This window comes from Acanthopagrus latus, chromosome 12 (assembly GCF_904848185.1).
Source record: "Acanthopagrus latus isolate v.2019 chromosome 12, fAcaLat1.1, whole genome shotgun sequence".
NCBI classification, from domain to species: Eukaryota; Metazoa; Chordata; class Actinopteri; order Spariformes; family Sparidae; genus Acanthopagrus; species Acanthopagrus latus.
Window position 1 is genome coordinate 11788699 of NC_051050.1, and position 16144 is coordinate 11804842.

Sequence of the window (16144 nt, forward strand, 5' to 3'; positions counted from 1 at the left end):
ACGGAGACGACACGACAGGCGCTCGTGGAATCAAGGGGTCTGTGTTGCAGGACGAGTACAGAGTGGTGTGCTCGTGTTGAGCGAGCGTCCGCTGAGACGGGGGAGCGCTCCCCTTGAAAGTCTTGGGCGATCAAAGGAAAAGTGGTGGCAGGAGGGAGAGAGAGGGAATACAAGAGATGTAGACTTAGACGGAAAAAAGAGGGAGAGGAATGGTACAGGGGAGGATGTAAAACACACAGCGCAGAGGGAAGCTGACACATCGCACAAGATACCACATATGCCTGTCTGTCATTCAGAGACTTTGCTTTCTACTTTCTCTGCGATTGGCTGTGTGATTATCTTTGTGTCCGTGTCTTTTTTTATACCAGAACTGTGTTTATTTTTGTGTTCGGGTCAGCTGCCTGCGATTCATGTCTGCTTACCTGCCTGCTCGTCAACTTTTGTCATCCACTTGTTTCATCTGTCCTCCCTTTTTTTTAATGAAATCCTTTCTGTTCCTTGTCTCGCAGTGTGTCTATACCATATCTTATACCCAACTTATGACAGGTACGCAGTGTCCTCTGGCAGCAAACCTCTGCACACTCAATAAGGATAGATGCTGAGACAGTCAACTAGAATGAGATTGAGTAGAGTGCATACCTCCACCAAGACCCAACAGTCACCTTTAACTCGATCAGGCCCAATCCAAAATCAAGATTCAAATGAGATCGCTTGAGGCAGTGTATCCTCCCTCTGGAGCCGCTTAAATGTCCGTACAACTCCCAATGACCTGTAACCAGACTTTGATGTGTTAAATCTCAACATTTACTATTTATCTTTAATATATTTGATCAGAAAACACGGCACCACTGCACACACACATACAAGTATCTTCATGTATCTGTTCCTGCTTCCGACTGTGGTGCGATCGCAGGCCAGGCCCTCTCCCATGTTGATTTTTCCTTTCATCCCTCCATCCCGAGACAAAGGGGATGATTGCGCCACTGCAGGGGGCGCTGTTTGTTTTTTAAGGAGCAGCGTCTCTGACTTTGGCGATGATCCCAGCTTTAGAACTGAAACCGGCTGCTGCTGCTGCTGCTGCTGCTGGGTCGTTTCCACAGAGATTATCAACGCTGAGGCGAAGAGATTACCTCCAGGAAACAAATTGGTTTAATATGATTTCTCAACTTGAGCAATGTTAATACTGCCAGGAAAGAGGGGACAAGGAGTTCACTGGTGGTGACTGGTGAAATAATATTTATATTAAATTGACTACTGTTGAAAAATCGAGGTGTGAAAAGTCGTCGCCTTTCATGTTTGGCGACGTGCGGTCCTCTCTGTCCTCTCAAAGGAGCGATCGAAGCGCAAGAATAAATTCATAAAAAACTCAAACAAGCTTCCAGGGACACATTGCCTCTGCAGAGACGGTGATTTGTGTAGGCAAACACGCTCTCCGCTTGTTACATGCAATCGAAGTCAGTCGTATCTTTTGCAGCAATTCTGTGAAGAATGCCTTCAGGAGTCATCTTTATCTTGTGAGAGTCATTTCGCCTCCAAATCCAGTTAAACTCAATGGAAGCAAAGTGCCAAATGTGACCTGAAGTGAGAGCTAAGAACTCCTCTCTGAACAGTCTCCGTGGTGTAGAAAAGACAGAAGCAGAAAGGAGCCGCATCTCCAGATTTCCACGCCCGAATTGCAGATATCGAGGCCTGTAAGCATATCGCCACCTTCCTCCATCTCTGCCCTTTAATGACAAGATAGTGGCATTTATCAAATTAACTGCTGTCAAGTGCCTGTGCCGTCGCAGGAGGATTACGGGGAGTAACGCTGTGTTCAAGTTCATTTGACGGCATGTCTGTCCCCCCCAGCGATGTTGTAGCTGAGGCTTCACTTTAATTTCCACAGCTTTCCACTTTTGCTCGTCTACCAGCCCCCCTCCCCTCTGTGTTGAATTGTCTCTAAATTGGATATTCGGAGGATGGAGGAACTCAGGGGAAGGGGTGCCCTCTCTTTGTCTCTCTCTCAGTCTCTGTCTCTCTCTATCTTTCTTTATCCCTCCTTGCGGCATCTCCCACCCCAGTTCCCATTCTGTCATTGCCGCACCAGCTCTTTGTAGGTTCAGACTCACACTAGTTTTTTGTTGTTTAATTAGCAGCATATCACTCATTACTAAGACATAATGAAAAACGAAACCAATAGCTACATAAAGATATGATGAAGATTTTCTACATACTCACTTTACGTGGATTAACTGTAAGTGTAACTGCTATGTAGCCAACGGAAGCTACCGACTATGCTGTCGTTAGCCGACATGTTTAAAGTGAAAAGTAAGACGAGGTCGTGGGTTTTTGGATGATACACGTGACGTGACGCTTGATTGAGATGCGGTTTAAGAAAGTAAAACAAAAATAACACGGTCTACCTCAATTTGCAAAACTGTTAGCCAATAATGTCAGACCAGCTGGCAAATAGTCGCTGAAAATTTAGAGGAAGCTGGAGCGACCCGATCCAACCCTGCATATGTGACGCCATTTTTTGATGGGCAGTCCTGGAAATTGCCACGTTGCTGAGGAGACGGGGCTGTGTCTTATTTATCTCCAGTATCCAGACCTGGCCTCTTTAAAAAGCTTACCCCTCCCAAATCCACTGTGCCCTAGCAGCACACTGTATATGAATCAGATTTATGGTGATGGGGGGAGCTGAAGGAAACCATTAAAACACACCGTTCAATCTTAGATTACATTCAAATGAAATAGCTGGATTAAGACTGAGGGCTGGGAGTGTCGTAGCGTAACATTAGGATCCTGTGGGACTGGGTGGGGCTTTAAGGTGAGTGTGTGAATGTATTTGTGGGAGTTATATTGGTTGTGTTGGGATGACAGGCCTCCTCCCAGAGGCCAATAAAGGCGTCAGCAGCCGGGGCAGATTTATGACAATCACGCTGAGTGGAAAGGGTGATGGGGGGAGAGGCAGCTCTCACTATCGAGGATATCTTATGCCTCCTTTGAGAGTGTCTCTCTCTCTCTCTCTCTCTCTCTCTCTCTCTCTCTCTCTCTCTCTCTCTCTCTCTCTCTCTCTCTCCCCAATTTCATGACCCTCAATCTGTCGCATTGTCTCTGTCTTCTCTCTCTTTATTGTCATTCATCATTTTTATATCTTATAATTGTAGATTCCACAATTATTTCTGTCCTAACAGTGGCTCCTTTCCTTGTTGTTGTTTTTTTTTTTTTTTAGTTTCGGTACCACACAGAGCACTGGAGGGCTTTAGGCAACAATTGTTTCCTTTGTCTGTCGGCCACAGCTCTCTTTTATCGCAGTTAAACTCAGACAAGCCTTGTAATTCCTTGCATTTGTGAGAATGTGTTACGACAATGGAGGCATAGAACATTCAGCTTGCTTAACTATTGCACTTCAGCACTGTAACAGAATGCGTATCTTTTATGGATGAGACACACAGTCAAAGAAAAGGGCAGAGAGAAGAAGTATGGAAATGAAGTAGGCATAGCCTGAGACAAAATCAACAGTGGGTGAGTGTTGAGTGGCCTCTCAAGATGAGGTCTCATTACAACAAGGCATCAGCTACATGGCAGATTGTTTAAACGTGCAACATGTGAACATTTTAGTCCAAAACTTTAAAAAATGTATGTACATTTATCAACAGAATGGGAGGAAACATCAGTTTTGATGTCAAAGACTTCTAAGTAGTGTGTTGCAGAGATATCTACCAACATTAGCAGAATAACAAGTTAGCCCCAGTCCTCTTGGCGGCCGAACGCTCCTGTGTTGACTGTGTCAACAACACCAGCGCTCCCCTGGTGTTACGAGCTCACAGCCGGGACAGCTAGCTGTATTTCTAATTGAACAATGAACTGCAGTTAGCGGTCGCTCTTGTGATATGCCGCCACCATTTTTTGAAGTATGCATTTGACAGATGTCCAGTTTTTTGATATTGTAGCTTTTAATCCAAATATGCGAATTCCCCAAAATGTTAAACCAGTCCTTTAAGATTCTGTATGTAATCATATATTTAGAGCCAGCCTTTGGTAACTCTTCTCTGTGATCTAGAAGGTTTGATTGATACAAAGCCCTAATCTCCTCAGATCCTTAGATTGTTTGATAGCACACAAAATGGATCAGGTGCACACGATCCAGTCTTTTCAAAGTGTCTCAATCGCTAAAAAAAAAAAAAAATCCTTTGACTGCGACCATATACAGCACACAGAAGAATGATTTAATAGCTCACATGCACAGTATTTGATGTCCTAGTCTTCTATAATATAGGACGTCCCATCAACAGAGCACTGTCACATGACACCCTGACACCCCTGCCCCTGCCTCTGGTATTGTTTTGGAAAGACCCATGTGTTGCCATGGCAGCCAAGCAGCAGCTATTCCCCATGTGACTCTGGTTTTCCACCTGCAGCAGGAAAGAGACCTGTTCTCCTCCCAAACACTGTTTCCATGTAAACATTTTACAGGAATGCGTGTGCGTATGAGCATGTGTGTGTGTCTTGAAACACAGTTTGGTTGTTTTATTTTGCCGAATGGCTCCAGGAAGAAATCAATAGATGGAGTATATATATATATTTTTAGAGAAAGCACTACTGTGTTTGTGTATTTGCCCCTGCTCTATAGGCATACTTGTTAGCGTTTCTGTCATATTTGCAGTTTATTCTTTTCCTGAGGGGAGGTGGGGTCGTTTGCTAAAAGAGAGGGGAGGGAAGAGGGGAGGGGAAAGAGATACAGCTCAGAGCAGGAAGAGGAAGATGCTGATCTGTGAGCCGCATGAGGATGAAGAGGTCAGCTGTGGAGGCCACAAATCGGCTGAAACACAGGCGGTCTGTTTGCACGAAGCTGACGAGAAAGAATACACGGCAGAAGACAAAGAAAGATATATGCAGAAGTTTATGTATGATGTGAGAGGACGGACAGAGGGGAACTGACTCACAGCAACGTTAGAAACAGCGTCTGGGCCGAGATGAGGTCAGACGTGGACCAACCAAAGGCCTGGTGTTTGACGACCACAGGCTGTAGTGACCCATTAACCGACTTGTAAAGCTCAGTCCCGCAGTTGGACAGTGTGGACACACCCAGTATCTGTGATATGCTAAGTTGTAAGAGTGTGGACATAAACTGCTGAACTGTCTTATTTTATTTGTAAGAAGCAAATAAACTTGGGCTGTTTGCCGTGCTGCTCTTGTGTGCTCTCATACATTAGAGACATACATTCCCCAGATGACACGCTGTTTAGTCAGAGCTGCGGTGGTTTACTCGGCATTTCATGTATCCTCATCTTTCTAGGGTTTATCGGTGTTATTCATGATTGTGGTTTTATGTCCGTGCCTGTGCCCTCTTTATGCCCAGAGGTGGCTCCGGCCTAAAAATGATTGTCTGGGTGCATAATATTTTCGGCCTTGAGGCTGTGTGTGGGCACTAAATACATTCCACACACACTAATGCGTGCACATGCACAGTTTTTTTTTGTTTTTTCCCCAAAGCAAGGTGGTGGGAAGATTCAAACAAGTAAGCTGGAGGTGGTATGCTTCTCACATGAGAGCAGAGAGGTTGGGTCTGGAAAAAAATATACATGCCGGGATGTCTCTCACTCATTTCCAGCTTGGTGTTTTTCACATCCACACCCTGTGTTTTTAGACAGTGAATCAGTTTTAAAAACATTTTCATAAACGCCATCTCACCTCCTTCTCCATAGTTCAGTTTGTACCTCATTTCAAAATATTCTGCCAACAGCTTTTGCCCTGTGCTTGCTCGAGCTCAGAAAGCTGAACTGGTAACTCAGTCACGTGCTATTCAAACACATGCAGTCTTATCTGAAATGATGCTTCTGTGCAATTCAGTTATTACAAAGTGACTTTATATAAAATGGCACAAAGGGGTTGAAGAAAGGTGTTAATGAACACATCAACATAATGAGTCTTAGAGTCTTGAAAGTCATGAAATATATAAATAACAGCATATGTGCACAATAACAGAAATGGCACATGCTAACGCTAAAAATGAATGAAGACTGTGTGGTGCACTACTCGGTTTGGTGTGCTGCAAGGTTTGGCTTTGTGGGAAGAGACTGTTTGCACACAAACACACACACACACACACACACACACACACACACACACACACACACACACACACACACACACACAGCCTCTATGTTGTCTTTGCCTGGCTGGATGCCGTTGGTCCAAGCAGGCGCGGTGGGCAGCACCCGCCCACAGGCGGCAGCGAGTACACGGAGCGAGCAGTGGGTGGGCTGAAGGTCAGTCGGGCCCTGGACACACTGGCATTGTTCTTCCTCGCTGTTTTTCTCTCCTCCCTCTGTGGCTGTAAGAGCATATGTTTGTGTACGGGCCTGTGTGAGCCAAACATTCATGAAACGCAATCGAACGGAGACCGTGGATGCACAAAAAAGGACTTAAGTAGCTGTTGTAAAGCTGCAGAAATGCTTATGATTGGTGTGATCTGGAGTGCGTCCTGTGTGTTTGTGTTTGAACTCTGGAAACTGCCGTGGCATGTTATTAGTGTGAGTCAGCACAGAGGAGGCCCGGCCAGTGAAGTGTGGCTCTGTTGAATGTGGGAGTGGGAGGAGATGAGCAAAAAAGGTCTTCAGTGGCATTCAGGAGACGCACGATGTCTTCCCCTCAGCTGTTACACATCAGATTCCCCGAAACGCTGACTGTACTCTCTACCCTGGAAGCCGAACAGCTTTAGTTCAGCGGAAGCCACAACTTCAACGTCAATGAAGTGCATCACCCCACTGAGCGTGAGACAAGTCACTTGTAGTCCAATTCTACTTTCTGACCTTTGTTTCTCGCTCCGTCCGTCTCTCCCACCTCTCCTCGCAAAAGGGCAGCGCACTTAATCGTAGGCAGAACCACTCTATGCCAGCGGAGATGTTATTTTCGCTCAGAGAAAGTGATAGCGCCCACCGCAGAAGCGGGTCAGAGGGAGGTTGTTGAAAATTTCCCCGGAGATGCTGCACTCTCTGTTCAAATTATTTGAACCTTGACCCAGTTTGTAGTTGGCCTCTTCAAGTGCTTCCTCTCTCAGCTTTATGTTTTTGTCTGAATGCGTGAACAAAGATGCAGGGTTGGTGGTGGTGGGGGGGGGTTCATTTTGTGTGCCCCAGTTTCTAGACCTGCATTAATTAGTGTTGTAAATGAACTCTTCTCTAATAACCGTCTGTGAGGATGAGGCCAGCCAGCGAAGGAAAGACACCAGACATCTACACAGTGTGCTTTGAAAAGGCACGGGTGAATGAATGGATTGAAAATTACATTGCATTTAACCATTATGTTAAATTAGGGGTCAACTTTAGGACTGGCACCAATACGGATTATAAGAAACTGATATATATATGGAAGTGATATTGAAGTGATATTCATTTGCAGTCAAGCATTTTATGCCTTTAAATGGTAGTTGATACTTGAGATGTTGACAAGAACTGAGGGAGAGAAAGATGTGGGATTGGTATATGTAAGAATGGCCCTTGACCAGATTTGACCCCATGGAGTTTATACGACTATACCTCATTATGCAGAGAAGTTGAGAGAATGTTAAAGGAACTTTCTGTCTCTTCTCTCCTGTCACAGATGGTCATTACACCGGGACCCCTCCCACATACGGTTATGATGCAGACCGCGCAGAGGAGCAGCGGCGGCACCACGACATCCTGCCGTACATCGATGACTCGCCGTCATCCTCGCCGCATCTCAGCTCCAAGAGCCGCAGCAGTCGGGACACCCTGTCCTCCGGATCGTTAGAGTCCTCCAAGTCGGTCAGTATTCCACCCGATCTAATGCACCGTCTTCTACTGCTGGAAAAATATTCATTTCTCTCATTGGCAGAAATGGAATTGAAACAAAGCAGAGTGAACTAACATTAAGGATTTATATTACTATTGATATACAGCGTGAGACCATATGAATATATTCTACAAACATGGGTGCCAGTAGGTGCCAATAGTTATGTCCTTTGACCTCAATACAGCGCAGGAAGTGGGCTAATCTATTCTTACAGCAATCCTGCTCCGCCAAAAATCTGTCAATTGATTAGAAATCAAATCCGGCATTTGAGAGGATTGATAAAGGACAATATCGCCATGTCTCATAACCCCTAGAAGCAGTCATCCAGCAAAGAAACTCATTCCTGTTAAGAGTCGGGCTCTTTCTCATCCAGGGTATTAGGCAGAATTACCTATCACCTCCATCACCCTGTGGCTGCCTTCATCCTCTTACCCTCCCCTCCTTTGCTTCCTCTTGTCTGCCGAGAGAAAACCAGTGATCTATGACGTCTGGTGCTCTTCAAAGGTTACCATGGAGAAAACTCACACACACACACACACACACACACACACACACACACACACACACACACACACACACACGCTAGTGTCAGCAAAGATGAAAATAAACATGGATGCTACTGCCATAATCTATTTCAGCCGATTTTTTCTTTCTTTTTTTAAATTTATCGTTGATATTCTTTGTCTAAACTACCAACAACTTTTCAGACAGCAGATGCAGAAGCTAGAGTCATATGTTTGATTATGATAGCGAGGTATTGTGGGAGAATGTAATAGGCTAATACTGCCTCCCTCCACTGTGTCCTTGGAGGAAGTAATCGCATCAGTGGTCATGAAGCGGGATCAGTCACTCCGCCCCCCTCGGTCGGCGCTCTCTGTCTGGGCTGGCGAGCGAGCAAGCGAGCCTGTCAATCTGATTGATGGCCTGAATCTGCCAATAACTGATGAGACCTTTGAGTGCATGCAGCCTTTTGACCTGCAAGCTTGGAACTCTCGCTGATTGCCTTCTTATAAGTACAGAAATGCCCTCATGCTCATCCTTTCTTGGATTAGAATGATGCATTTATTGTAGAAAAGATTTCATGTTTAGTGGCAGAATCCCTGAGTGAACCTTACACTGTGGGAGTGTTTGGGTTTAAGGTCAGTTAGATGTTATAAAGCCAAACAACACGTTCCCCACACAGCCAGACATGCTTTCAAAAACTGCCATGAAAATGGAGTTACCATCGCCCTTCATTTGCCCTTGGGCAGCCTCTCTTCAAACATCATCCCAGTCTGCTTCTTTAATTGATGAGTCAGAGCCCACATGAGTTCTGATTGGCTCAGTGGAAGCTGATGGTTTTATGATGTCACTGTGATGAGTCATCACCGACCATCAACTATGCTGCTGATTTAATTTTCCACAGTGGCTCTTGGTCTATTTAATAATATGACTCTGCACTGAGGGGGGAGGAGAGGGGAGGAGGGGGGCGGAGCGGGGAGAGAGGTCACTGATCAGATGTCAGCTGCAGTGTGTGGACTGTTCTGTAATTGTATTCATGTATTTAACAATTTTGCAAAAACACTGACCACATAAGTTGTGTAATCCTAGTGCACAGTGTGACACGTATTTGTAGGTCAGTCGAGGGCAGCTAGAGAGCACTTCTCACCATGTTAAAAATGTGTTTATTTTATTGTGCATTAAATGCCTTTAATCGATAGTTGAAGAGACGATGACACGAAATTAGGGAAAAAGAGATTCAATAACGGTCTTTGGCCAGATTATAATCAGGGATGTTATAGTTTATTGTCGGTGCCAGTGCTGGGCAATATATCAATATTGTATCGTATGATATAGGACTATACTGTATATGTGTATATCTATAGATATATCCTGATATGGCGAAAGTGTTGTTTATTCCTGTTATAAAGTGATTTCATTTTCTGAAATCTGTTCTAATTCTTGCCCTTCCCCAGTATATTCACATTACTGGTGGTTATTTATCCAAAATATTAGGTTCATATTTTGTGAAAGCAACAATATTGTTGCAATTAAGATATTGAGGTATTGTGATATACACATAAATTGTAAAATGTTAAGATACATATATTGGAGCCTTAAACCCAAACCTACAGGACATCCCCTGAATTCCTCTCAGAATGTGGACTGTCTTGTCTGTTCCTGTGGATTCCAAGTTTATATTAAAATGGCTTCTCATTTGATGTGTGACATCACACCTGGAGGGCACAGCCTGATGAGGGAGGTCATTGCTCTCCCCTCTCAGCCAGCACTTAACATCTAAATGACCAACTTCTGTGAATGAAGAGGATTGGGGGAGACTGAAATCTCCCTTGTTATGATTCATCGCATCTGTGGCAAACATTCACTGATTGCACAGCTTCTCCCCCCTCACAATTAAAATCATGGCATGACGCAGCATTGCGATCATCCCAGGCAGAAAGCCCCTGCAGACATCAGCTCTGTCTAGCACATCTGGCTGACGTGCCAGCTTAAATAACCAGAAGTAATGCTGAATTTTCTCCTGCAGCTCAGGATGATTCTAAGACAGCTCTGTTACGTAGCAGACACGTTGAGATAGGAAGCCATCGCGTTAGTCGTTTCAGAGAGCAAGAGATGACAGAACAGGATGCAAAACAGATTCAATTGAAAAGGGTTAATAAAGTGTGGAACAGGGCACGCATTACCGCTCACTTCTCTCCAGCCTGGTTCTGAATATTTATATGAGTCTCTTTCACTCCATGGGAAAGAGAGAGAGAGATGCAAAAATAATGTTATTACAGTCGCTGCTGCTCAGCTTCCATCTGAGCCTCCTGAGCTTCAGCGATGCTCTCGTCAAATAAACACTGTTTGTATTGATCCTCCTGTCTCTCCCATGAACACAATCTGTGCATAAACAAATCAGAAGCTTATCTGAGGGGTGTTGTGTGAGCTGAAAAGGGTTTAAGTGTGTGTTTTGTTTACTCTGTTGCACATACAGGACGTCAATGCGTGAAGACACGCCGATCCTAATTCACCCCATGGAGGGAGAATGTGTGCCTACTTTTACTTTTTGATGACCAGAAAATGAAGGCAGACACCCCTTTTAGTCTGAACCCAGAGATGGGCTCATTAGTTGCCACGGCGATGAATAAAAGATGATATGTCTGGAGATGTGGGTACTTCCTTGGGGACTCGTCTGGGGTCTGAAACGATGGATAAACACTTTCCGGCTCTCGGCTCCACTCTGCTAGTTCAGCACCACGTGGCTGAATGTTAAAGTTTTCCTTCTTTTCATTCCCCTCAAATTATCTCAGGCTTCAAATGGACCCTCATGTTTCTCGTGTTCTTTAACCAGCGGGCATATGCTGCGAGGGGCAAAGTCAAATACAGTAGCACATGCTGATACTTGTAGCTCAGCAGTGATTCATTCATTTTTCATTATTTCGCAAACGTTCAGGGGGCTCCGTTGCTGCCCCGGGCTCTCCCTTTTTAAGTCAGTGGAGTCAGACAGATTCAAAGGCGCTGCGATGCAGTGAAATCCATTTAGGAGCGATCATAAATCATAATTACATTACTTATTTACCTTCAACACCCTTTTATTTACACTCTTAATAAGCAAAGAGAGAAGTTGTGTGCTTTTGGCTGTTTGAGAGTCTATTCATCATGAGCGAGTAGACATTTTTTCAGGGGAAACTGATATTATTGTGTACAGAACGGATCCCCAGACAGCTCCGTGTGATGCATAATACATGTCTGTCATAATCATTTCCATCAGCCTCCACCTAAGAAAGAGAGACAAAGAAAAAATACACAGTAGATGTATTAACTATTGAAGACATGAGGGGGATAATATGCTCATATACTGTACTATAAATTTCTCCAAGCTGTTTTGATATACAAAGTAGGGATGCAACGATCAGTTGACTAATTTAAAACTAGACTGACGGAATGTAATTTTATATTTTCTTCAGTCAAAACCTTTGCATGATGGGGTGCTATTTTGCTCAGCGGGTAGAATAGGCGTCCCATGTGCAGAGACTTTTTCCTCTCTGCAGCTGCAGCTGAAATAAAGCCTAAAAGGCCAAATTATACTTGAAAAAAAAACAAAACAAAAAAACACGATGACTCTGCCACCAGTTGACAGTAAAACAAATAGAATGACCCCAAACTGCTGCAAACTATAGCTGCCGTTAGCTAGTTAGCTCCGTTAGCCATGCAGCTAGCAATCCAAACTGAGTTTTTGGAATGGTATTATGAGACAGGATGTGCCAGGGCTAGCTGGTTAGCATGCTAACTTCAGTATGAATATCTGCAAGACAATACAAAGACAAATCTGAAATTAAATTAAAAGCACTTATTAGATTTGAAGTACTTTTTATTGGCTAACAGGCTGATCAATAGTCCTAACAGTAACTGTGCTGACAATGGAGTGTGTAGTGGAGTCCAAAATAATCCTGGAGCCTTTTCAAAATGTTCTGAGCTTTAACCGTCTTCTTGGACCTGCTTAAACAGTGGCCATGGAAACAGGTTTCAGGCCGACTTACCCTGTCATTTAAATAAATGCATGTACACCCACAGACATCCAAGTAGTCACATCCTCAATGCAGCTCACGAGAGTACGGTACATCGTTCCATGCATGCATGTTTAGACAATGAGTGAACTCTTCTGCGCAGAGATTAGCAGTTTTAATAACAGACTATAATGATGATTTTATTTTTTTATTTTTTTATTTTATGTCTTTGTAAGTTAAATTGAAAAAAATAACCTTGCAAAATCATATCATCAGTGACATCTGTCTGGGCTGTAAATGCATTTCTATCTACTTCATTTGAATTTCATCACAACAAGTCTGGACAGGAGGGACAGCCGCTCCGACCAATAATTGACTAAACATGTACATACCTTTAAAAGATCATTATCGAAAATTAAGAATAAAGCAAAGTATACACTGAACAGCAATGAAATACACACAGTTAAATTCACGTCCCTTTTTAGGTTCTCATTTTTGACTTCTGGATAGACTTTCTGCAGACTTACACACACACCCACCCACACAAACACACATGGTCAGGTAGCCTCTTGCAGCAGCTCAAGTCTCGGTCTGAATCCTGATCTTAAGCCCCCTTTTTCATGTAGAATCCACTGATGGCTGTGTAGACATACATGTCAGCAATAAGCTACTGACTTATCTCTGATGATTATGTCTCTCAACTTTCCCTCTGCCTGCCCTCTGTCTGTGTCTCCCCTCTATTACATCAGATATTTCGCCCACTTTTTCTCTCTCAGCTGCTTTAAATAAACTGAATCAGTATTTGAATCTTGCTCTCCCTCTTCCAACTTTTCTTCTCCTCTCCTTTCTTTGTCATCCCCTTCCTTCCTGTTTTCTCTCTTTCCTCCTCCTCATAGCCTGAGGGGCCGGATGCTTCCTCGTCCCAACCTGGGCTCAGTCTGTGTGTGTGTGTGTGTGTGTGTGTGCGCGCATTGGCATTCCCTCACAGACACATATTTATACGCCAACCTTGCTCCCATAGGAGACCCTGCCTGTTTGAGTTATTTCAGAGTTCGTGGTTAAACAAGACAGCCCGAGGAATCTCTGTCTCTCTGTTTTCTTTCATGTCCGCTTTCCTCAGTGAGCTTTGACTGGGCTGAGGGGGGAACGGGGAGGCAACCAGTAAGGCTTTCTAGAAGGTGCAATTGTTGCTGTTTGATTTCCTAGACTGTGGAAGCAAAAAAAACACACACACACCAAGCCTGCAGGAATGTCAGGCTGAGCTAAGAGCGAGGAGCCCTTCAGTTTGACATTTGCAAGTCATATTAGAGGCCTTCTTACCAGCTGATAAGAGGAATAATATGATGCTCTGGATGTTCTGCCTTAGACACTAAAAAAGCCTGAATACATTGTGTAAAGACAGTAGGGTTTTGTCGCAGGGTATTGTTTTAATTTCATTGTTCTCTGTCTCTGTGTTCGTTACAGACTGAATGTGATCTGGAAAAAGGTTTGGAGATGAGGAAGTGGGTCCTGTCTGGGATCCTGGCCACCGAGGAAACATACCTCAGTCACCTGGAGGCACTGCTGCTGGTGAGAATGCACAAACACGCATTTACGCACACACACACACACACACACACACCGACTGATCCAGCAAAGTGAGTACTTAGTATTGACTTTGTTTAAAGTTTTCTGATAACAGTTATATAATTGATGGACACTTCACACTTGATGTCATGAGGGTGCCACTAGATGTATCGGCACATTGTGAATGGAACATGGGAATCGGGATGGATCTGAATTTAATGGCTCGCTTGTTCTGCAAACTATTAATAACAGCAATCAAAGTTATGAATAACTAAACCAAGCAGAAAATGAAACCAATTTCCAATTGAGAAAGAGACACGAGACATTCAAAGGTGGGGTTATATGAACATTTATATGAGAAGAGAGTAAATTGTCAGGCCGGTTTTAGAGTGGTATCTCTGTAGAGCATGTTAGCATCTTTCAGTTAATTGTTATGGTGTTAACTTTACTATCTCCACTGTTGTTACAGGCAGTTGTTTCCCTAAAGAAAAACTGATTAATCCACAAATGTTTTGTTCCTTGGTCTTACTTTACAGATGCACATTTCTGAATTGTCTATACTTAAAACGGTCTTGGTATATTTTTTAAATCTACTTGCAAATGCTTACTGTTCAGACACGTCACCTTGCTGCAGTAACTCTTACAACTCTTACTGCGGTTATTTTCCTCTCAGCCTATGAAGCCTCTGAAAGCTGCAGCTACGACGTCACAGCCGGTGCTCACCGTCGCCCAGATAGAAACCATCTTCTTCAAAGTGCCTGAGCTCTACGAGATCCACAGGGAGTTCTACGACGGACTTTTGCCCCGCGTCCAGCAGTGGAGCCACCACCAGAGGGTCGGGGACCTCTTCCAGAAACTGGTGAGGAAAAAGGAGGAGATAAGTGACAGGGGTCGGGGTGGTTCGGGCTTGTGTCTGTGTGTGCCAGCGACAGCAGAAACGTCTCTGGGTGTAACTGTCCGACGTTACCCTTAATCAGAGTGACAACACTGTGCACCCAAAAAGGGTTGACGGTATCAGAAAGGACATTCAGGGTGCCACAGCTACGTTTTCTGACCTTATGCACGCCGACCCAAAGCAAAAGCGCTGTGCAGGAGTGGCATTGCTCACAGTAATGTTGTTTGTAGAACCAGGAGGCTTTCAGAAGCGGAATCTGTCAGCATGATTCAATAAACCAATGAAACAAAATGCAGATTTGATCTCTGTAGTGATGCTCCTCTTTATCATTTTAAATGTGGACAAATTGAATCTGGATTGTGCTTTTCTTCCTATTTCCTGCCTCTCTCCCTCTCTCTCTCCCTCCTTCTTTCCCTCTCTCTCTGTCTCAACCCTCCGGTAGTTTCTGCCAAAGATGTCGGAGCCAAATGTACACTGGGTCCATTTAATCATTTTCACAATGGGTCAATTAACCCACAATGAATCACTTGTTAGTTCTCTCCCAAATACTGCTCCTTTCCCACTCGTGTCTCCCTCACTCTCCCCGTCTCTCTCTCTCCCCCCCTCGGACTCACTCATGCGGCACAAGTACACGCATATGCACGCACATGCACACGCGCGCACACACACACGGAGGGAGGTGCAGCCATGTTTCACAATGCCGCCTTTCTGCCTCAGGCAGCTGAGGCCATCACTGCACTGTGTGCTTTGTGTCTCGAAGAAGCTGCTATAAATAGGAGCCCCTCTCTCTCTCTCTCTCTCTCTCTCTCTCTCTCTCTCTCTCTCTCTCTCACACACACACACACACACACACATGCACACCCGTACACACTGCTATTAACTTCCCTCAGGAAGCTCCCCTTGAAGCCAAGATAAGAAATTAGGATTTAATTTGTTTCATTTACTGACAAAGAGTCACCCACCAGGAACCATTTTTTTTATCAAACAGTGTCCTTAAATATATATATATATATATATATATATATATTTTCTATCCTTCCCTAAAAACTGCTTCTCTGTCACATTCTCCTCCCATCCAATAAAACTGCCAGGCGCTCAGCCTCAAACAAAGCAGTGATGTCATGGCTCTGATGTGGGGTAAAAAACAAATATTGAGCAGACTGATGTTAGACTGTTTATAGTGTTTGAGAGCAACGCTGCAGTAGTGGTGCGACGCCAAAACACGCTCGAATTTTTCTGTCTCGTGGGCTTCAATTGAAAGATGGAGCGACTGCTCACAAAGACTGGTGCTGGCGTGTCCGTACATTTGCAGATTTTCTTTGTCAGGTCTCAAACATTACGTCAAGCTGACGAAGACAGTTTTTCGCAGTTTTTACACTTTCTCTATCGAACT

General features: G+C 44.2%; 1 protein-coding gene across 2 annotated transcripts in view; it reads left to right on the forward strand.

The window, feature by feature from the left end:
- bcr (BCR activator of RhoGEF and GTPase) overlaps window positions 1–16144 on the forward strand; it is an 88927-nt gene that overhangs the window by 42979 nt on the left and 29804 nt on the right. For both annotated transcript variants that reach the window (XM_037116495.1, XM_037116496.1), the window contains exons 2-4: window positions 7588–7772; window positions 13755–13859; window positions 14530–14715. In XM_037116495.1, coding sequence (XP_036972390.1) covers window positions 7588–7772; window positions 13755–13859; window positions 14530–14715 — 476 coding nt within the window. The remainder of the gene's footprint in view (window positions 1–7587; window positions 7773–13754; window positions 13860–14529; window positions 14716–16144) is intronic.